Raw genomic sequence first — 22,542 nt, forward strand, 5'->3', positions numbered from 1 at the left:
TTTTCTTAATTTTGTTTTTAATAAAAGTCGCATCAGAATACAATTTCATGTAAAGTAGAGTGAACAAAAAATACATGTATAATTGAAATAAATCACCAAGATGATCTTGTAACCCCAGAAAGATTATTATAGTCTGCAAGACTGCGAAACATAATCCGACTAATGTGCCATCTTTTTAGCACAGCACGGGGACGTGAAGTCAATATACACCTGTTGTGCAGTCTCACAGGTGCACTGTTTAATGGGAACTCCCTGATCTCTTTGTCAGCAATTTCCTGAAATGGAACAGATCATTTTACAGACATGGTTCATAATTTCAAGATGTTTGTATTCCAAGAGTTTATAGTAAAGTATAGATATAATATGGTGTATAATTTCAAAACGTTTGGTATTTTAAGAGTACAGTAAAGTATAAATTTATTATGGTACATAATTTCAAGGCATTTGATATTCCTATAGTACATATTAAAGTATAAATATATTATGGTACATGATTTCAAACTAATAAGGCGTTTGGTATTCCAAGAGTACAGTAAAGTAAAAATATGTCGTAGGTATGTACTGGTACATGTATTCCAAAATTGATGAGTGTGCTTAGAGGCCCCCTTCTGAATACAATCCAAATTTAATACAATACACTGCTTATCAATAGAATGTACCAGTTTATAAACATCATACCATAAAAACAGTATATATTAAAGGGTCTTTGTTAAGGGGCCTGTATAAAAATATTACAGGAAGTACCTTTATTTCCCTTGGAATAATTTTGCTTTTGCGGACCATGTTAATTCGGAACCTCTCTGGGCCATACTCCTGAACCGTTTTCCTCCTTTTGTTGTCCCTGATCATTCTGAAGTCCACCATTTTAGTTCTAACATGGTTCAACTGATTCTGTTGATTGGCTAACAGGCTGGATTGCTGAGTCACATGCGAATTTACAGGCTGAAAATAAGGAACATTCAAATTTCAAATAAATCATTATGCTTTAAAGACATTTTTAATTACCAACTTCGGTGCTGTAGCTGTACAGAAATTTTGGTCAAATTTTACCGGGACAAGAGATTCAGGTACAGTTCTAACTGTTCCATGCATGCAAAAATTTGCAACTGACTGCACACAAATTTTTTATTTTTATTTTGGACCTAACTATCTAGTTTTGTAGTGTGTTATCATGTGCCTCCAAAATGTTTAAATCACTCACAAACCTCTTCAACTAACTTGGAAGGAAAGTGTGTTCAATTAACTTGGCAATCAATTGATTGGCACTATTTTCGCATGAAAGCAAAACCAATTTCTTTACTTTGGTTAAAGATTTTTTTAAATAAACTTCTGTGCCAAGTAATGCATCAGTAAAATGTTTTTTTTTAAAATTATAATATTTTGTAATTATTTAGGATTCCACAGGATTTGTTAAAGACAATTAGAGACATATGGGCGTTCAAACTAGTGAACATTTAAATGCTCTGTAAATCAGGCTATAAGGTCTTTAAACTTAAATATTCCAGTTAAGCAAGTTATTTAAGTTAACTTCATAGATTTAAGTTTAAGTTAATTTAAGTTAATTTCATAGAAGTCAGACAAGCGTCAGAGGAAATTAGGAATACCAGACAGCTGCAACTTTACCAGGAAACTGCCAATTTAATTATAATGGTTGATTTGACGTTTACATCCATACACAAAAATGCTTTTTATGGGTGTGTGTCAATCAAACACATATATATTGAGGCGAGAACTCACATCGGTCAACAGGCGAGGAGTTTTACATTTTCAACTGATAACAAATTAGTATAAAAAAGGAAACATTTACAAAAAATATTCATTTAATTCTCGGTTAGCATAAACGTATAAACACATTTGTTGTATTAAGTCTCGAAAATACCTCTCTATAACTTTAATGTTACCTTTGCAAGGTTAAAAAACCACTTTCCAACACGGCTTGCAGCCATGTTTATCTTTGAAGTGTTTCTCGAACCCGACTTTCTTTTTTAACAACGTGCTCGAGGGCCTTAATGCTCACCAGTTCTAAAATCCATTTTAAAATTATACTTTGGCAGTGAAAATAATACCACACTCTACAAAAAGCCACTTTCTTACAGTTGTCATTATCCTACATATATGAAAGCTGGACCAACCACATTTGGCATAAATGACACGCGGGTAACTATATGTACATATATTTGCAGAAATTTATGATTATAGTCATTTTTTAATTATTGGGGGGGGGGGGATCTTAATCCCCGTGTGCAAACTATCTGACTTCAACTGTTCAATAACATTTCATCGATATATGTGTTCGGATAAATAAGATTACGTTTGTTTCTCGATCGAATGAACTAATATGGTTGTCGACATGAAGGTCGCCGATAATCCCCAAACTCTTTTGCATCAATAAAATAGCTGAGGCGGTAAGCGATTTCTTACATTGACGTATTGCAACGGACCTCGAAACATGACTTTTTACTTCCAATGCTTTGATTAATCCAAAGGGAATTAATAAGATTCCCTTTGATTATAATTCAGTCTGTTCATCCGAGAAAATATTTATTGTGCATCGCTAGGTAAATGAAAATCTAATAAAACCATTCTTGGGGGTTTTTATCCTAGAGGATGTTTGGTCGAGTTCTAAAAAGTGTTGCGTGTGTTTAAAAAATATTGGAATTCTAGATGATTAAATCTGCGAAATAGACTTCGCATACATTTTTATGCATGTATGGTAAAGCAAGCCACATTCCATAAAAGAATCCATAAATTCTCTGAATTAATATAGTGTTAGCTTGTTTATGATAAATACCTTTTCACTGACTATTTTTAGGAGCCATGTCTATGAGTAATTAGCCGGGTTAATAGAAACGAGTATAAATGGAATGATCAATGTCAACATTGTCCTAGCTGGTATTGCTTGTAATGAAATCAGGTTCTAGGAAATGGATAAACTTACTTTGCTGTTGTTTGTTTTGGTCCATTGGAATGCCACTCACATTCAAGGTAAGATTATCATAGAATAATACCTGCATTGTAAACGAATCTTTGTGAAATGTATATATGTGTGTCTTTTTTTTTTTTAAATAAATACCGCTATGGTGATAATGTATTACATGTACGTGCGAACAAAAAAGGAGGAGGACAATTCACTTCGGAGGTATACACGTGATTCCATTTTTTTCTTTACTCGGCCATCAATTCTAGCAATGATTACGTTTAAGACCCAAATATACTTTGAGTGTCCCACGAATAGAAAAATGTATCTTTGTAGTAAATCTGACAGCAGCTTGCACAGACATCTTCCGGCCCCTGACTGGGCTGTACGACTACTGTTACTGGATGATTACAACTTTCCAGAATAGTACCGACAGCAGCAAGCTGTGTGCGAAAGATGGCGGAACTCTGGCCTGGGTGAATAGTGCGGAGGCACAGGCTTTTGTAGAGAAAACTTTCACCGGGACGTTGTACGTATCTCAGAGAGAGAGAGAGAGAGAGAGAGAGAGAGAGAGAGAGAGAGAGAGAGAGAGAGAGAGAGAGAGAGAGAGAGAGAGAGAGAGAGAGAGAGAGAGAGATTTATTTAAAAAAAATGTATAATAGAGCACACAATACATGTATTTGCTTGGAAAGGCAAGCACGCATGCAAGTCACTTTTTCACGAATTAATTATTAATTTCCAACCTAACATGCATGTAGATATTTATGCAGCTGCAGTTTGACATGTTTCAAACCCCGATGTCATGACGATATTTGAGATTTGTTTAAGAAGAAGTGTGTTTAGTTTGGCCATATTTAGAAAATTTCCATATAAATCAGACAATATTGATAAAATACTGACAAATGACAAGGGCGATCTTACTATTTTATTTGTTTGTACATCGTAATTTATTGGCCAATTGTCATTATTGCCGGAATATTATCATACATGAACATTGTATTCACCATTGATGTTGATTTAAAAAAATAAAAATAAAGACTTGATTCCTATAGAACTTAAGAGAAAAAAAAATGTTGTAATGTTAATAAATCTTATTGTGACAGTTAAAAAAAAAGAAAAGACAACAACAAAAAACCCACAAAAACAAAACAAAAAATAAAACAAAAACAAAAAACAAAACAAAACGTGATTCCAGAAAATTGTTGTGTTTGCTTATCCCTATTTCCAAATGCATGCCTCATTTTAAGGTTTCTCTTAAGAGGCAGAAAGGACGTTTGTTAAAATGGGCTGCAATATATTTTTAAAATAAGTGGATTTATGGGGACGAATCCCCCCAAAAAAAAAAATTCCAAAATTTCCTGCCTTTTTCAAATAATATGCAAGAACATCGCATTTTAAAAATCAAATCGACGAAACGCCCGTTTTGGTTGGAATTTGTTATTTTCCTCTATAGGTTGCTGCCTGAGGAATTAAGATTTTCTAGACAGAGATTATATATGAAATTGTGAATTAATCCTGTACTCTCAATACCGGGCAGGACGGCTGGGAGCATGTTTTACATTGGAGTCCAGGACCCGGTGAGTGAGGAATACTATACATATACGGGGGAGAGACAGTACTACTTCAACTGGGACGCCGTCTACAGTCCAATCACAGACTGGCATTGTGTGATGATCAACTACGACAGCTTCAAATGGCGGGAAGTCAAGTGCCTCTTTCCCAAACTAGCGCTGTGTTCGAAAACAATTTTGAGAGGTATTTTTCTTTTCTTTCAGTAATTGTTTAAAATAATATGAGCTGTATTTTTTAGAATTTTATTTTGCTGCAAAAACCTGCTAGTATATATGATCAGTCTGCATGTAAATTAGACTCTTATGATAAAAAATTTTTTAAAAGAATCATGAATTTTCGTCAGAAGAAAGATTTTTCTTCTAAGGTATATAAAGCAAATCAATTTTTGTTCAGGACGACAATAATTCAATTTTGGTTCATTGAAGGCTTCTATACGGCTTTTCAAATAAAGATATGGCTAACAAAACTTTAAAAACAATGATATTTTTGTCATTTTAGTAGGAAATAACATTTTCCGTAAAAAGAATTTCAGCATGAAAATTGCAGCTCATATTGCTTTAAAATAACCAACATAGCAAAGGTAGTGTGTTTATTAAGGTTTAATTTTGTATTACGGTATGAAAATATGACAGACGTAAAATGTGATTACAGACGGGGAACGTCAGTTTAAGGTGGTATGGGATACCTCCACATTGTGACGTAATTTCAATAGAAATTAAAAATAAAATCAAGTAAAGTTATGTATTTTTTTTCTTTCTAAAAATTATTAACTAACGGCGTAGCGCAATGGGTTGAAGAGTTTCATACGAATCTATAAGCCATGATTTCGAATCCCACTGGGGATTTTAAAATTTTTACCTATCCAAATATCTTTGGTCAGATACTACAAAATTTGAAAATCAATGCTAAAAATGTTGAAAGTATTTTGTGTATTGTGTACTTTAATCCACATTGATATCGACAGGTGTACCATACCACTTTAGAATATGATTATTTGAATGTAGTCTCTTCCTAATCTGATTTTAGGAAAACAAGCAATAAGTTATTGTCAATAACCAAGGATGAAAATCATGATGATGTTTAGATTTAAACAAAAATTCCGAATAAAAGGTGGAAAAGTTCAGAGAATTAAATCAAGAGAATACTAATTCGCAAATGTTCTTTAAATGCATGGATATCTTTATGAAATTTCTCATCATTGAACGTTTTTACGTCTTTCTCTAGCGTATATACATACCGGTATGTAAAACACAACATATAACATAAGATATACACTTTTGTTTTTTTTTAAAGTTTATAGTCAAGAATACCGGTTAGGCCGCCCAAAGTTAATTCTACGTTTATCGCCACCTTCTACATACAGAACCAACGCGGGAGTGCGATAAACATAAAAATAAACAAAATTTTTCAAACAAATGATGTAGGCCTATGTATATTTACATTTATACAAATACAGTGAGTATTCAAGCTACATGTAGGCTATCTCTTTAATGGTCCTTCCTGTCTGCTACCAAGACAATCCCATGAGTATCCGATATATAATCCATAATTTGCTCTAATCATTTCGAGTGTTTACAGGTTGCAAAAAAGAAAAATCAAATTCGGAAAGAGAAAATTGAAATTGAAATAGGGGTTTGTTTTTTTGTTTAAAACTCATTTTCTCCTAATCCACTCGGGCGTTGGTAACGTTAAAAACAGAATTTACTTTGAACAGCATTATCTTTGCAATTTAATTTTTGAAAGCACTTTTCAGTTGCCTATAAATTGGATAAAAAGGTAACTCGTCGAATTTTGAATTATATTCATATAATCTTGATTTTGTTTTAAACAGAATATTTGTCCTCCTACTTTGATCGAGTTCTCGTTGGAAAGGCCTTGACTGGCTACGAGGCGTCTGTGCTGGAAAACCTGAGCTTTATACGTTGTGCATTTGCTTGTCAAATGAATGTCAGATGTAAATCAATCAACCATGACGTCACCAGCAGACGATGTACCATCAACAGCGAAACTGCCGAAACTTACCCGTCGAATGTAGCAATAGCACCAACCGTCAGTTATTATACCGTTTTCATTTGACAAGGTCATGAGTTCAAGTTATGTTTATCGTTGTATAAACCATGTTCACCTAAACAAACAAAAGCACCAACAAAAACAATTCTTTGTGCTTTTTTTTTCAAACATCGTATTGCTATGCTGCAAACCATTTTAGTATACGTTCATGTTAAATACTGAAATCTGATTGGTTTAGACGCAGTTAATAATCCGTTTTGTTATACTTTCATGTTAAATACTGAAATCTGATTGGTTAAGACGCAGTTAATAATATTTACTATTACCCTCAGCGTTAGCAACGCACTTGGCAACGGGTAACATTAAAAAATATTACATGCGCGAAAATTATGCGCGTACGGTTCACTGTAGAATTCACGTTATTCCTATATAAAAGCAGTAAAATTTTCTTAAAAATTTTAAAAAAGACATTCAGTATAACAAAATAAATAGTGCCTGTTTGGGAGGATAACAGTTGAAATTGACACCCCTCGAAAACCATTGTCAACCTCCGCTTCGCGTCGGTTGACAATGGTTTTCTCGGGGTGTCAATTTCAACTGTTACCCTCCCAAACAGGCACTATTTATATACTATTACCCTTAGTGTTAGCAACACACAAACAACGAAATGTTACATGCACGTAAATTATGCGCGTACGGTTTGCCGTAGAATTCAAGTCATTCCAAAAAAAGCAGTAAAGTTAAACCGTTCTCTTTAAAATTAAGACATTCAGTATAATAAAATAAATAGTGCCTGTTTGGGAGAGTAACAGTATATAAATAGTGCCTGTTTGGGAGGGTAACAGTTGAAATTGACACCCCGAGAAAACCATTGTCAACCGACGCGAAGCGGAGGTTGACAATGGTTTTCGAGGGGTGTCAATTTCAACTGTTATCCTCCCAAACAGGCACTATTTATTTTGTTATACTGATTGTCTTAATTTTTAAGAAAATTTTACTGCTTTTATATAGGAATAACGTGAATTCTACAGCGAACCGTACGCGCATTATTTTCGCGCATGTAACATTTTTTAATGTTACCCGTTGCTAAGTGCGTTACTAACGCTGAGGATAATAGAAAATATTATTAACCGCGTCTTAACCAATCAGATTTCAGTATTTAACATGAAAGTATAACAATTGAAATTGATACCCCTAGAAAACCGTTGTCAACCTCCGCTTCGCATCGGTTGACAATGGTTCGCAGAGGTTGACAATTGTTTTCGAGGGTTGTCAATTTCTCAACTGTTACCCTCCTAAACAGGCACTATTTATAAACTGTTATATTCTTTTAAGTTAGCAAAAGTGTATACGTGCAGTGGCTATTTGACTGTATCACCAGGGTCATTAAGTCCAATATAATTGACATTTTTAAACTATATGTACAATGTATACAGTGCCACCAATTTGGTATTAATTAAATCTGAAGCTTAAAAAGATGGCCATGTTACCTCGTAAAACATAAATCGACTAAATACAATATAGAAGTATATAACGTGAGTTTAATATTAAGGTCAGACGACACGTTCCTCAATTTTATATAACTTTTTCCAGGAATTTGTTATTGATTTACTACTACTTTGACAAGCTTTCTTGCAAAAAATTAGGATAAATTACCAGGCATTTCTGCCAAATTCTAGAATATGCAATCTCCTATATAATTTTTTTTGAAAATACACTTGAATTACTGATATTGAAAAATAAACAACACAGGAAAAATCACTATATTGTAGGTTCACCGGGGCCGGGGCTTGAACTCATGACTTATGAAACCTGGCCCCGGGGCCATAAAACTTAGACGAGTTCACTTTTGATCTCAGTCTCACTTTTCCACTATATGTTCCTTTTGAAAAAGCGAGACTTAGATCAAAAGTAAGCTCGTCTAAGTTTTATGCCACCGGGGCCAGGCCCAGGGGCCATAAAACTTAGACGAGCTCACTTTTGATCTCAGTCTCACTTTTCCACTATATATTCCTTTTGTAAAAGTGAGACTGAGATCAAAAGTGAGCTCGTCTAACTTTTATGGCCCCGGGGCCTGCTCTCCTAGCAGAGAGGCCACCGCTCTAACCACTTGGCCATCTAGGCATATATCTATATACAAATAAAATTTTAATCAAATTAAGGACGACTTTAAATAAAAATAATTTTACTGGAACTCTTTATAACGAGGAGATGCAAAACAGATGCTCGAGCCAGTCGAGGAACGTGTCGTCTGACCTTAACATTTTAAAAAACTGTGGTTTCTTTGACACTAGTATTTGTGTGCATAGTTTTCGTGGATAAAGTGAAAATCACAGTTTCAATGAAGTATATTTACATTATCGATTGTCTTTTCTAATACATTTCATCTATGACTATTTCAATATTTTTTGTTCAATTGCTTAAAAATTATATAAATATAATTAATAAGGAACCATGTATCAACAGTATGGGGTGTTGAAATACGGTTGGAGTGATTCAGATTTTATTTTTTTCCCCGGACTTTATTGGATTTTATTATCCCAACCGTATTATCACCTCAAAATACTCAAAGAATGATTCCCTATTCCTTAAAGAAATTTGTAGCCAATGATCCTATCAGTACAATATGATTTTGAGTTTTGCAATTCAATGAACATTGAAATTCGTGAATCAACTCAAAAGCGAAATCTACAAAAAATAGGATTCAACGAATATTGAAAAAAACCACAGTTCCAAAGAGAAACAATTTCAACAATAAGGCACGGTTTAAAACAATTTATTAAGCATTCACATTAATAAATATGACATGTATCTGTAATGACGTCAGAGTACAGGTTTATTTTCATTCAAAATAAATACGTATATTACAAATAGATTACAAGTAGAATACTCCTTTAAAGTATACAAAAGAAATATAGTATTGTTAAAGTCTTTGACTACCTACATTGTATATAAATATATTCATAAAGTTACGCATAATATATACTTGGCGTCTGTAATATTAGTCTCTATACAGTATTCAGCTCAGAAAAAGAAATGAACATATTTTTACTAAGTTATTTGTTTAGTCTAGAAATAAGTAAATACAATTTTTAAATAGCATTGTAGCAAAAAGTCGGAAACCAATAAAAAATGAGTAAACAACAATGACCATGTGATATACCACTTGTTCTTACGGCTGATGTGATTGGCTAGAGCTTTAATCCCTGTCAAGGAACTTTGTAACTTCTCCTTGGTAACATGGCATCACTTTTTTGGAATTGGCCTGCATCGAAATTGAAATTTTTTAAAAGGATGTTTGATAGTAAAGAAAAGAATTTTTTAGACCCTCCCCATAATTTTTGCCATTTATTATAATTTTTTCAAATGACAAACATTTTCAATCCTCCATGGGAAATCATTAATATTACAAATGAGAGAGAGAGAGAGAGAGAGAGAGAGAGAGAGAGAGAGAGAGAGAGAGAGAGAGAGAGAGAGAGAGAGAGAATAAATATACTCACAACAAAGCCCAGACTGTGAAGACAGTTAATGACGTTCAAAAAGGGTCCTTTCCTTACTTCCCACAGATCTCCACTCTGGAATTCAAATTCTTTGGCTAGACCAAACTCCAAGCATCCCTTGTTAAAGTTTTCAATGTTTGTCATGGCTACAAAGGGTGACATTACTTTTTTCTGGAACTGGACGGGGTTCCTACCTTCTTGTTTCAAAAGCTTGTTGATAAGCCTGAAATATTTGAAGACAGGGATTGCTATTAGTTATAGGTCCATGATTTACTACCTAAAAAGTGATTTTGAAAAAGAGCCAGTTTTGAAAAAGAGTTGAATGTTAAATTTAAAAGAAGTTTTTCTTAAAAAAAATATAGACTATTGCTTGCTCCTTACATTATGAAAAAATGTTTTTGTTTTAAAAAAAAAAGGACATGCATAGGAACTGAAGGCCAGCCTACTGAGGGCTTATTGCAACGTTGGGGATTTAAGGATGATGCATATACATGTATATAAGATGATATTAGATATATAAAAACGTTTATATGGTATGGATTGAAAATGATGTGCAGAACAAATTGGCAAGCGTGCATTCTCTGGGTTTCATACCAAGTTCAGTGATAAAATAGTCAAATAACTGAAAACAACTTAAAAAAAAACCAGATTTCATAACGGAAGTTATGTTATAAAAAACGCGTTAAATATTGGTCAAATAGATTTTGTTATTAGATAATCGCTACGCATTTGTAAACTGTGTAAAAATTGAAAAGATATTTGTATTTCCTTTATGAAAAGACGGTTATATTTTACATTATGTCGTCCTGTACATAATTCGTTTGCTATATTCTGCAATAAAAATCGTCTGAAGAAATTCAAGGCTTTTATAAATATATTCAATTAAATCACACGGATGTTTAATAATGACACGTGTTTTTTTTTCTTCATTAAAATATTATGTAAATTTTAAGATTTGTCCCTGGATAAATTATATTACAAATTTTGATCTTTGTATCTTAATTGGAATTTTGTTAATGGATATTTTAATAATAAACTTAAATCTTCCCGCTCAAAGAAATATACCCCGGTATTTCGTCTGACTGCTCGTGCATAAAATACATTTCTTTCTCACTTTGGTAAAAAGGTTAGCAGAGGTATTTTGGTGCAAATTGTACACATTATCAAATACACAAACCTCATAAAAGTCGACCGATAAACTCTCATCTAAAATTTTAGGCAAATACAAATTTAGGAATATAATTTTTAATCCTTCTATCATATTATTCCATGACAATTTGCAGATGTTATTCATTATCTATTGAAAACAAATATTTTGAATTAAATTTCGTTTTCTTTTGATAAATAACGAAAGTTACAACAAATAGAATATACACTACTCTTTGAACATACAGTTCATCAATATTCAATGAACACTTGTTTTCGTATTATAATTGGATTTTGTTGTTGAGTAGATCAACAAAATTAGATTATTAAACAAAGTATTGTAAAAGTAGATTTTATTGACACTACTTTTGTCCAAGAAAATACATATCCTCAAAACAGTAAATTTTTCGAAATCCTTGAAATTTATTGCCCACGAATATCAATGAAAATAAAGTACATTTTTATGATATATAACGATGCAAGTCAAAATATGCTACACAAATAAAGCTTGCAGCGAAACAGTCACCGAAGGGTAAAAAATGAAATACCTCTTTTTTACTTCATCATTTCGAAATGCAACAATCAAGATACATATATGCGAAAATGATACACGTGTATGCAATTATAAAGCGAGTAAATCTTTTATATATTTCAATGCTTTGCTAGGCAAATTTAACAGATACACTTAAACTTACTTGCATAGTGCTACTCCGTCTCTGAGGTAATTGCAAATGGATTTCCAGTCAGTGCTTTCCTGTAAAAATGTGTAATATAACTTTCATTCATTAGATATTCCAGATATGGAGAACTTGAGTTATAGTTTATCGAACCTTGTGTTACAGTTAAGTAATACACTTACGCATTTTGGATGTTCCCCTTCTAACATTTGATTCAGCCAGTTGACAATGTGCACTGGAGTTCCTGCTTCCTCCTCCCGATCATAGTTCTAAAACATACCGATATTTCAATATAATATCCTGGCCACGGCACCAATTTTGCTACATTTATGTCAAACTGTTAAAGGTCGATAGTTTCTTTAAAAAATAATACAAAGAAGAAAGAAAGTATTTCACTTTTATTTGATTAAATTTATCTTTTTATCGTTACACTTTATTGAAAAAGCTGATATTTTCCATTAAACTTTTGATATTGTTATTTTGCCTTTGTTTTACAAAAGAAAAATAATCCGTTAGTTTCACACAATTAAGAATAGAGATACTACTTTTGAAGAAAGAGACGAGCTATGAACGTAACAACACACAGAAAATGATATAATGAATGAAATAATGATCATAGTTCTTGTATATAAAATGAATTTAAAAAAATAGTATGCATGCATTTAACCAGGAAAATCGACTAAAAACGTGGTCTACTATGGTTCCTACGTCAAATGAAAAAAAAAATCAAAAATATATACTATTTAAAGTAAAGACATGCAGCCGGATCTTTATAAGGACATGTAATATAATTTGTATTCTAGTATATTTTCAGAAAAGACAATGCTATCACTAAGAATGTTAAAACGACACAAATGGTGATGATGATTTGCGTCAACCAACAACAGGAAACAAGGCTAGTTAAAGATCGTCCGAATAAACTTATCATTAAATGATTGAGAACCATAATTTATAATTCGCGTTGCTGTGAACTATAAACATTGGATACAAGTTTGAATAAATCATTGTTACAATGAATATTTTCTGCATGTTGGTAGCCACCCCCCCCCCCCTAATTAGAAATAAATCTTACTATTTTCTGTGGATCTTCTAACAGATAAACATAAACTGACTTGAAAGGATTTTTCCAAATTTGTTTGCGGGAGGAAGATGTTAAAATTTTTGCAGAGACATAAGATAAATTTGACGAGGAAACACGCAGCTTGCCATAGAAAACTGTAAAAAGCGTGATAAAGCACATTGCTTCATGCCGGACAAAAGCAATGATGGTATTTATTAAATCTGAACACATGCAGTGATAGCATTGTCTTTTCTGTCTGTACTGTGATAAAGCTAATAGATAGTGAGCTAGTAACTGTTCTATATATATTACAAGGATATAGGTTTTGCAGTCTTACGGCTTCCAATTTCTTTTGAACTTCATAGCCCAACCCCGATTTGGAGGCTCGAAAGGACATCGTTGGCCCTCAATTTTTATAATTTTTTTGTGTGTCAAGAACCTGAGGTAAAGACCAGTTTCTGTGGAAAAACGTTCATGAGAAAAGAAATTATGGTCAGTGATTCAGAATATTGTGTCACGTGGGTTAGTTGTAACCTTTTTGTGTCTCGTAGTGAAAACCACACATGTTGCTTTAAACTTGCATGGAATGAGGGGTAAAACCCATCGATAAAAGAGAACATAAGCAAGAGCGATGTTTGAAAAAAAATGAATTTTGTCGTCGAGGTTAGTTTTAAAAAAAAAATCCCTTTTTTCCCTCCGAGACAAAAAAGGGAGGAAACAAAGGGTGTCAAACGCCACTCCTATAGTCCTCTTACTGCTTCCATTTTCTTGTCTACTTCATATCCTAAGCCTGACTTTGCCGCGCGATCACCCATGTTTTGTGTCTTTTCCTGGTTTTCACTCTAGATATGAAAATGAAAATGTGCAAAATGCTTAAACATTTAGCTTACTAATTCCATTTTGTGATCGACGTCACGGCCGAAACCGGATTTGGAGGCGCGCACTTTTTCAGACATCTTTGCTTTATAGTCTAGTCTCACAGCAAACGGGCTGAAAATTTATCAAAAATGAAAAGGAAATGTTTGGAAATGGACATAACTAACTTTGGGGTGGAAATATTGACAATTTCTATCTGAATATGAATAGGTCGTCTTGTTGTTTTTTTGTTATATTTTTTTTTAAAGTACAATAGTAAAAATATTGATTAGTTTTATTTTATTAAACCGAGCAATCAAAATTCAAACAATTCTATCAGTAATATTTGATAATAAGTTAACAAACACTGCTGAAATGCTTTATCTCTGTATGTGAACAAAGATTCATCAATTAAATCCATCGTATCTTAAAGCCAAGAAACCATTAAACATACGTCACAAAACTAACTGCCGAATGGTTTTGTATTTGATCAATTAAAACGCACTCGGGATCTTCTTTTTAACTGTTGCATTTCGTAATTAAGCACCACACCTGGCTTTTTCTTTTCTTTTAACATTTTTTTTTGGCAGTGGATTTTAACCGAAACAGAAACGTTGGTTGTTCTCCAAAAGTTATTTACTTCCTAAAGATTTATTTACGGACATGCAAGATTCTGAATTATCCTTACTTTATTAAATGGTCATTAATTTGTATCTTTTTAACTTTACGATCAAACTCTTTGCATACATTTTCCAGAAAATTCCAGTGTCTTAAAATGAACACGATTTGGCAGCTCGCAGAGGCATGACTCATGGTGTGTTTTGTGATAAGATTTTAAAACTCCCATCAGTTGGTATTTAGTATTATACAGAAACCATCTCTAGCTAAGAGCAAAGTTTTCTTCGCGTTTAAATTAACAAGCAAAAAATTTATAACGAGTGAATTTTTTTTTAAAATAATTATTTTACCCTTTCAAAAGTTGGTTCATTAATTGATATCACAATGTAAAAGGGAAATCAATAGTTAACAAACAAAAAATGTTGAGAAATTATCATACATACCCCTGTCCTGTCTGATAATATTTTCAGGTATAAATGTAAGCAAAATTCTTAGCTCTGCGTGCTTTTATTGTTTAGGTATGCTAATTGGAGCCGACAGAGGCATATCTTTCCTCCAATCACATTTACCAAGAATCTACAACTACGCATCGCGTCCTTCACCCCTCGCCGGATTAACAAGATCATAAAGATGCTTCCATATACTGTTCACACAAAACCGGTTTGGGCTGACTCATGGCTTCTTCAAATTCTCGTCAGCATAATTGACCTGCGTTCATATAGCTATAACCCCCCCCCCCCTTTTCCCCTTCCCCTTTCTGGTCAGATTTCAAACATTTTACTTTTTTTTTAAATATGCGTTTCAAAGAAGTGAAACTTTCCATCTGACGTGTATGTTTAACTAAAAGTTTATCATACTTTGGGTTTGATCATTGGGATCAAATTGATTTTCATTGAAAATTGTCAAGCATTTAAAAAACAAAATACGATGAAAATATGCAACAATATTCTACTATAAAAATCTTAAATGATATCCATTCGTTTGTTCTATTTTGATTTGGAATTAGAATTTCATTTTAAAAAATAATAAAATCAAACAATTTGATTAGATATGTAATTTCATGGACATTATTTTCAAATTTGAAAAATATCTTTATATATAAATCATAAAAAAATTGGATTTACTTACATGAGGAAACAAAACAGACAACCTGTACGCTTGAAAAGTATTGGTACACACGGAAGCGGAGAATTGCTTGGCTTACGATAAAATTCTGGTTTTCAACCCCAGCATCCCTTGCATTAGAACTCCATTTATAGACACGCCGCCCAACGGCACGCGCACATCTCGTCTGCTCGCCGCGATGAGTAACCCGAGATCTTGAGAGGCCCGATTGTAACTTTTACCTATCTAAAAATTTGACTGACTGATCTTGTGAAAGGTTGTTGTGCTCACCCAAAGAAAAAAAAAAACACGGTTAAAAATAGCCACCCCCTAACAACACATTGTTGGGAAGACTGGAGATTCATTCGTATTTCAAGCATTGTGCGTTTTGTGAGTAATAATAATAACGTCTGCAGCTCTCAGCATTCTGAAAATATTTCAGATACTTACGAGTTTTTCACACTTAGCATGTGTGTCTTCTTGAAAAACAGATAGATTTGTCTATGCCATTATCGCTGGCTTTTTCTTTTCGAATACATTAAAACAGCAGGCATAGAAGATATTTAATTCAATCTTTATCTTTCTTTGAACGAATGTTATCACAGAGATTAAACTTTGCATCATAAAGCCTCATTGAAAATTTTAACCCCAATTTATATATTTGATTTCTGATAGCTATTTTTCTTTATTATTTTGAGAGAGAGAGAGAGAGAGAGAGAGAGAGAGAGGGAGGGAGGGAGGGGGTCGGGTTCGTGTAAATTGTGGTAATGACGATATCTATTAAACATCTATGATATCCACCAAAGAGATTTTATGACCATTTATAAGCTGACATCGGTTTGCGCATTAACAAGCAGAAAATACCTAAAGGTAGCACTCAAGGCCAGCTAACTCTGCAGAAATGCTAATAACTGCTATGTAGGGGCGGATTTAATGTCTAGATGAATCCTACCGGGTTCATCTAAGTGCATCTCGTGTACTCTTATGACAGCTATACAGCATCTTGAGGAGATCAGTTATTTCGCTACCAGCAGACGATCATTTAGTGTGTGTTTTCTGAAGACCTCAAGATATTCTTTTCTCGGTTATCTAATATCGCCATGTAATGAACATAGTTAACTTCCTACCTATTGTTGTACACATGAAAATACATAACAGGCAAAAACCTTTTACATACTATTTAATTATATATGTATGCTATTAATTGCCGTTTCATTTGTAACGTTTGTAGTTTGATCTAACATAATTATCTATCTGTACGAGCAAATAAAGCAAAATAGAAGAGAAGTTGAAAAAATGAACCAAACAGTCCACAGAGATAAACAATATCAAAACCGGGCAAGCCTCACAAATCCAAAACAGTTAAGCGTTTTATTTAATTATGGTTTATTTGGGGATGAAGGTGTCGGACGCTGTCGTGAAGATACATGATTCGAATCAGCAGTATCCTATTTATTCTGCAATGATCGCTATCTCCAAATCCCGAAAAAACCTCAAAGGAATATGAGGAATAAGAAATATGATACACTGGCCTTTCCCATATCTTACCTGGAATCTCGCCAAAAGCATGCATATAAAGTAAGTAAAAGTACTTCAAAATACTGTATCACAGAACAACCAAACTTTTTGAAATATGAATGAATAAAAGCTTTTTTTTTTTATTAATATTTTTTACCTAGAAATGATTATTTTGTATATCTATTCAAGAAGGATCAGTAAAAAAAAATCCAAATATAGAATGCACTGAAAATCCCGAGTTAACATTATAATGCTGTAATATAATAACATATAATTATGTGTCATTCTGCTTAATTACAGTACAACTATTTATCTGAATAACGGTATGAGGTGAAAAAATATGTAATTCAATAAAACATGGCTTTTTTTAGTCAGCCGTATAGTCAACAAAGTCATAAATAAAAATTCCAATTAGAGCAAATAAAAAAAAAACCCACTTAAAAAACACCCCAAAACATTCCTCCTTCCCCACCCCCCCCCCCCCAAAAAAAAATACACACACACAAAGCAACTGTAAGAGTATCAAATGTATACAAAAAGAATTTTACAATTGACATAAAAAACACTCGTAATATTAAAAAACAAGAGGCCCAGGGGCCACATCGCTCACCTGAGCAACAATTGCCTTAATTCTGATCAAATTAGCATAATGATTACAGTATCAAAATATCTTGACAACTGAATACAGTAGATCTTGCTAAAAAAAATGAAAATCTGCCAATTTTTATCCACCTCTTATTTTTTGGTAAATACCAAGCCCCTTTTGTTGTTGTACCTGTAAGAAGATTTTTCTCTATTCCTATATACCCCCCCCCCCCATTTCTTGGCCCCACTTTTCTCTAGGGAATCATGGTTTCATCATACTTAAATCTGCATAACCTGTGCTTTCACACTAAGTATTGAGTTTTGGACCGAAAACTTTCCCAGAATATTTTTAAAGATTTTCTCTATAGATTCCTATGTAAAAATTCAAACTGCCATCACGGTCCCGCCCTACCACTAGGGACTGTGATTTTGCAAACTTGAATTTACACTACCCGAGGATGCCTCTACACAAGTTAAAGCTTTTCTGGCCAAAAAGTCTTTAAAAAGATTTTTAAAGATTTTCTCTATATATTCCTAAGTCCCCCATTGTGGCCTCACCCTACCCCTGGACTATTATTTAAACAAACTTGAATCTACATTATCTGGGGATGCTTCCACTCAAATTTGGGCCTTCCTGGCCTAATAGTTTTGAGAAGAAGACTTCTAAAGATTTTCTCTATATATAAAAATTTATCCCCAAATTGTGGCCTCGCCCTACCCCCAGGGACCATGATTTGATAACTTGAATCTACAATATCTGAGGATGGTTACACGCCAATTTGAGCTTTCTTGGCCAAATTGTTTTTAAAAGATGTTTTTAAAAGATTTTCTCTGTATACTCCTATATAAAAATTTATCCCACAATTGTGGCCCCACCCTACCCCCGGGAACCATGATTTGAACAAACTTGAATCTACACTATCTAAGGATGCTTCCACTCAAAGTTGAGCTTTCCTGGCCTTATAGTTTATTAGAAGAAGATTTTTAAAGATTTTCTCTATATATTCCTATGTAAAACTTGATCCCCCAAGTGTGGCCCCACCCTACCCCTGAGGACCATGATTTGAACAAACTTGAATCTACACTTTCTGAGGATGCTTCCATTTTAATTTGAGCTTTTCTGGCCTAATAGGTTTTGAGAAGAAGATTTTTAAAGATTTTCTCTATATATTCCTATGTAAAATTTGATCCCCCAATTGTGGCCCCACCCTACCCCCGGGGACCATGATTTGAACAAACTTGAATCTACACTACATGAAGATGCTTCCATTTTAATTTGAGCTTTTCTGGCCTAATAGTTTTTGAGAAGAAGATTTTTAAAGATTTTCTTAATATATTCTTATGTAAAAATTGATCCCCCAATTGTGGCCCCACCCTACCCCTGGGGACCATGATTTGAACAAACTTGAATCTACACTACATGAGGATGCTTCCATTTTAATTTGAGCTTTTCTGGCCTAATAGGTTTTGAGAAGAAGATTTTTAAAGATTTTCTCTATATATTCCTATGTAAAATTTGATCCCCCAATTGTGGCCCCACCCTACCCCCGGGGACCATGATTTGAACAAACTTGAATCTACACTACATGAAGATGCTTCCATTTTAATTTGAGCTTTTCTGGCCTAATAGTTTTTGAGAAGAAGATTTTTAAAGATTTTCTTTATATATTCTTATGTAAAAATTGATCCCCCAATTGTGGCCCCACCCTACCCCTGGGGACCATGATTTGAACAAACTTGAATCTACACTACATGAGGATGCTTCCATTTTAATTTGAGCTTTTCTGGCCTAATAGGTTTTGAGAAGAAGATTTTTAAAGATTTTCTCTATATATTCCTATGTAAAATTTGATCCCCCAATTGTGGCCCCACCCTACCCCCGGGGACCATGATTTGAACAAACTTGAATCTACACTACATGAAGATGCTTCCATTTTAATTTGAGCTTTTCTGGCCTAATAGTTTTTGAGAAGAAGATTTTTAAAGATTTTCTTTATATATTCTTATGTAAAAATTGATCCCCCAATTGTGGCCCCACCCTACCCCTGGGGACCATGATTTGAACAAACTTGAATCTACACTACATGAGGATGCTTCCATTTTAATTTGAGCTTTTCTGGCCTAATAGTTTTTGAGAAGAAGATTTTTAAAGCTGCTTGGTCCGATTTATTTTGTAATTACAGTATCAAAATTTGTTCCATACAAATCATTTATCTCAGAAAGTTATGGACTTTCTCCTATTTACACCAGCAGAATCAGTCTCCTTTCAAAGTTAGAAATATTCAAAGTAAATAAAAATAATTTCTCTTTGGGCAAACGAAAAAACAAACCAAAATGCATCACGGGAATGTTTGGAAAAGGAAACCGCTTGGTTTCGTCCCCCGAATGATTGGGGTTATTCAACCTGCATGCTATGCATCGATTGTAAAGAAAGCAGACTTTGGAAATATTAGCGAACAAAACGTACACATGTTTATTTGTAATTTGTCTGATCATTTCGACCTTTATTTAGAGCGATGTCAAAGTCGTAATACAACCATTCCCGTCTCGTCGCCAGGGGTGAAATTTAACATGAGGCGAAATAACGCGGTACCTTTTAATGTCGTTTGTTTTGTTAGCAAATTTTGTACGTATTTTTCTTCATTGAAATTTGGCATAATTGACGGGTAAAACTACTGCAATGTCTATTATTATACATATATTAAGCATAGCCATCGTTTAAAAGCGTGCATAAAATTTTATATAAAATCGGACCAAGCAGCTTTAAAGATTTTCTCTATATATTCCTATGTAAAACTTGATCCCCCAATTGTGGCCCCACCCTACCTCCGGGGACCATGATTTGAACAAAATTGAATCTACACTATCTGAGGATGCTTCCACTCAAATTTGAGCTCTGCTGGCCTAATAGTTTTTGAAAAGAAGATTTTTAAAGATTTTCCCTATATATTCCAATGTAAAACTTGATCCCCCAATTGTGGCCCCACCCTACCCCTGGGGACCATGATTTGAACAAACTTGAATCTACACTTTCTGAGGATGCTTCCATTTTAATTTGAGCTTTTCTGGCCTGATAGTTTTTGAAAAGAAGATTTTTAAAGATTTTCCCTATATATTCCAATGTAAAACTTGATCCCCCAATTGTGGCCCCACCCTACCCCTGGGGACCATGATTTGAACAAACTTGAATCTACACTACCTGATGGTGCATCTACACAAGTTTAAGCTTTTCAGGCCAAATAGTTTTTTAGAAGAAGATTTTTGAAAAATACCAACAAATTTTCAATAATTCTCAATTATCTCCCCTTTAAAGAGGGCGTGGCACTTCATTTGAACAAACTTGAATCCCCTTTACCTAGTGGTGTTTTGTGCCAAATTTGCTTAAAATCTGCCCAGTGGTTCTTGAGAAGAAGATGAAAATGTGAAAAGTTTACAACAACGACGACGACAACAACGACGACGACGACAACGACTGACAACGGACAAATTGTGATCAGAAAAGCTCACTTGAGCCTTTGGCTCAGGTGAGCTAAAAAGTATCCGATTCTTTTTTTAGATCCCTAGAAAATGTTTAATGATAATATGATTAATGTCATATCGTCAGGAGTAGAATGTATATACATATGTTGAGTATTTTTTCCATTATTTCTCAAGAAATCCTATTGTATTCATGCAGCGACTGACAAGACAGAATTACGCTCTGACCAGTTCAGGGCCCGGGGCCATAAAACTTAGACGAGCTCACTTTTGATCTCAGTCTCACTTTTCCACTATATATTCCTTTTTCTAAAAGTGAGACTGAGATCAAAAGTGAGCTCGTCTAACTTTTATGGCCCCGGGGCCAGGTCAATTTGTCCGCGTATGATTCTCGATATTGGTTATTCTTCATATTACAAAAAATAATGCATTAACTACTTTTGCTCAGTGGTAGCACAAATAAATGAGCGAGAGGCTTTCAAATCAAATTGCAATAGCAATAATACCCGAGCAATAATAACACCGTTGACCAAATCAACTAACTAGCTCTATATAGTGAATAAATGCAATACATATACTTTCTTGGTGCATAAAAATCATTGTATTAAGGTAGCCAAGGACACCTTACCCCAAATTAACAAAATGACAATCTTCATGATCTTCTGGTTTACCAAACAAACTGCTAACCAGCTTGCCTGATCTCATTTCAATTTAACAGAATTCATCCATTACACATTTTGATATAGAAAGTCAATTACTGAGTTAAAAGGGTATCACCACCATTACAAGCAATATTACATTAAATATGAACACTGTGAGAGGAATAGATGTGCATGCAAAAATGCAATTATCACATACTACCCTACATATCTTACAACATTAGCAGAAAGTCTGCCAGTTGGCAATAAAAAACCCAAATAAATAAACTTGTCAGTAATTAATTGTTAAAAAATATTTTTGGTCCAGAGCATCAATGTATTGAAGAGTATAATAAAGTTGCAACATCACTGGCGTTTACACCCCTTCTTTCTACTGTATAACAAACATTGTTGGGTCAAGTGAGCAGGCCTGTTGTACCTTCTCAACAGTTGCTGGTGCATCTAAAATGTAAATATATTAGTAAAATAATTATTATAGAAACATCCATATTTGGTTTCTTTTATGATTTGTTCATTTGCATACCCAGAGCAAAGTACGTGTTTTGAACCGAACAGAGCGGAGCAACTCTTACACAAAGGAGGCTCACCATAGGCTGCCGAAAAGTTTCATAATTAAAATATGACACAAATAATTTTTAATGTCATTGGCTTTTGAACAGATGAACAAAAGTATAAGATCTTGATTGATTTGCTATCACTTTAATGCCGACCTTGATTGGATGTGAGCATATGGCAAGCAGAGCAGGCTTATTTATGTTTTTGTATGCATAATACTTTATCGATAATGTAACGTATTCGTCTTTTTAAGCTTGTTTTAAGAATAGCAGGGGTTTTTTTTTTGGTC

General features: G+C 33.8%; 3 protein-coding genes across 9 annotated transcripts; 1 reads left to right on the plus strand and 2 right to left on the minus strand.

The window, feature by feature from the left end:
- On the minus strand, positions 1 to 2,037 carry LOC105338952 (small ribosomal subunit protein uS14m). Its single transcript, XM_011444294.4, has 3 exons — positions 1,902 to 2,037; positions 745 to 942; positions 1 to 275 (listed from the first exon to the last, which is right to left on the minus strand). Exons 1-3 carry the CDS (start codon positions 1,944 to 1,946, stop codon positions 93 to 95), a joined length of 426 nt encoding a protein of 141 aa, XP_011442596.2. The 5' UTR covers positions 1,947 to 2,037; the 3' UTR covers positions 1 to 92.
- Positions 2,038 to 2,738: 701 nt separating this feature from the next.
- Positions 2,739 to 6,678, plus strand: LOC105338953 (uncharacterized). 2 transcript variants are annotated; one of them, XM_066086048.1, is made up of 5 exons: positions 2,739 to 2,985; positions 3,254 to 3,446; positions 4,455 to 4,672; positions 6,068 to 6,121; positions 6,321 to 6,678. In XM_066086048.1, exons 1-4 carry the CDS (start codon positions 2,925 to 2,927, stop codon positions 6,106 to 6,108), a joined length of 513 nt encoding a protein of 170 aa, XP_065942120.1. In that variant the 5' UTR covers positions 2,739 to 2,924; the 3' UTR covers positions 6,109 to 6,121; positions 6,321 to 6,678. The 2 variants fall into 2 exon arrangements, with proteins under 2 accessions (XP_065942120.1, XP_019927252.3); XM_020071693.3 differs by lacking the exon at positions 6,068 to 6,121 and having other exon boundaries at positions 2,744 to 2,985; positions 6,321 to 6,675.
- Positions 6,679 to 9,259: 2,581 nt separating this feature from the next.
- Positions 9,260 to 15,638, minus strand: LOC105338955 (transgelin-3). 6 transcript variants are annotated; one of them, XM_011444301.4, is made up of 6 exons: positions 15,484 to 15,638; positions 13,220 to 13,340; positions 12,005 to 12,091; positions 11,841 to 11,899; positions 10,000 to 10,222; positions 9,260 to 9,764 (listed from the first exon to the last, which is right to left on the minus strand). In XM_011444301.4, the coding sequence occupies exons 2-6, from the start codon at positions 13,277 to 13,279 to the stop codon at positions 9,699 to 9,701; spliced, it is 495 nt and encodes a 164-aa protein (XP_011442603.1). In that variant the 5' UTR covers positions 13,280 to 13,340; positions 15,484 to 15,638; the 3' UTR covers positions 9,260 to 9,698. The 6 variants fall into 6 exon arrangements, with proteins under 6 accessions (XP_011442603.1, XP_011442600.1, XP_011442598.1 ...); XM_011444298.4 differs by lacking the exon at positions 13,220 to 13,340 and adding an exon at positions 13,638 to 13,724 and having other exon boundaries at positions 15,484 to 15,625; XM_011444296.4 differs by lacking the exon at positions 13,220 to 13,340 and adding an exon at positions 13,773 to 13,872 and having other exon boundaries at positions 15,484 to 15,625.
- Positions 15,639 to 22,542: the final 6,904 nt, after the last annotated feature.

This window comes from Magallana gigas, chromosome 5, assembly GCF_963853765.1.
Source record: "Magallana gigas chromosome 5, xbMagGiga1.1, whole genome shotgun sequence".
NCBI lineage: Eukaryota > Metazoa > Mollusca > Bivalvia > Ostreida > Ostreidae > Magallana > Magallana gigas.

Excerpts from the sequence above, each read along its gene's own strand:
- LOC105338952 (XM_011444294.4), bottom strand. The coding sequence starts at position 1,946 with ATGGCTGCAAGCCGTGTTGGAAAGTGGTTTTTTAACCTTGCAAAG. Across the intron at positions 943-1,901 it reads GGTTTTTTAACCTTGCAAAG|CCTGTAAATTCGCATGTGAC; the intron begins GTAACATTAAAG and ends CCTTATTTTCAG. Across the intron at positions 276-744 it reads TTATTCCAAGGGAAATAAAG|GAAATTGCTGACAAAGAGAT; the intron begins GTACTTCCTGTA and ends GTTCCATTTCAG.
- LOC105338953 (XM_020071693.3), top strand. The coding sequence starts at position 2,925 with ATGGATAAACTTACTTTGCTGTTGTTTGTTTTGGTCCATTGGAATGCC. Across the intron at positions 3,447-4,454 it reads AAAACTTTCACCGGGACGTT|GACGGCTGGGAGCATGTTTT; the intron begins GTACGTATCTCA and ends AATACCGGGCAG. Across the intron at positions 4,673-6,320 it reads TTCGAAAACAATTTTGAGAG|AATATTTGTCCTCCTACTTT; the intron begins GTATTTTTCTTT and ends TGTTTTAAACAG.
- LOC105338955 (XM_011444296.4), bottom strand. The coding sequence starts at position 13,838 with ATGTCTGAAAAAGTGCGCGCCTCCAAATCCGGTTTCGGCCGTGACGTC. Across the intron at positions 10,223-11,840 it reads GACGGAGTAGCACTATGCAA|GCTTATCAACAAGCTTTTGA; the intron begins GTAAGTTTAAGT and ends CAAATATTTCAG. Across the intron at positions 9,765-9,999 it reads TTCACAGTCTGGGCTTTGTT|GCCAATTCCAAAAAAGTGAT; the intron begins GTGAGTATATTT and ends ATTTCGATGCAG.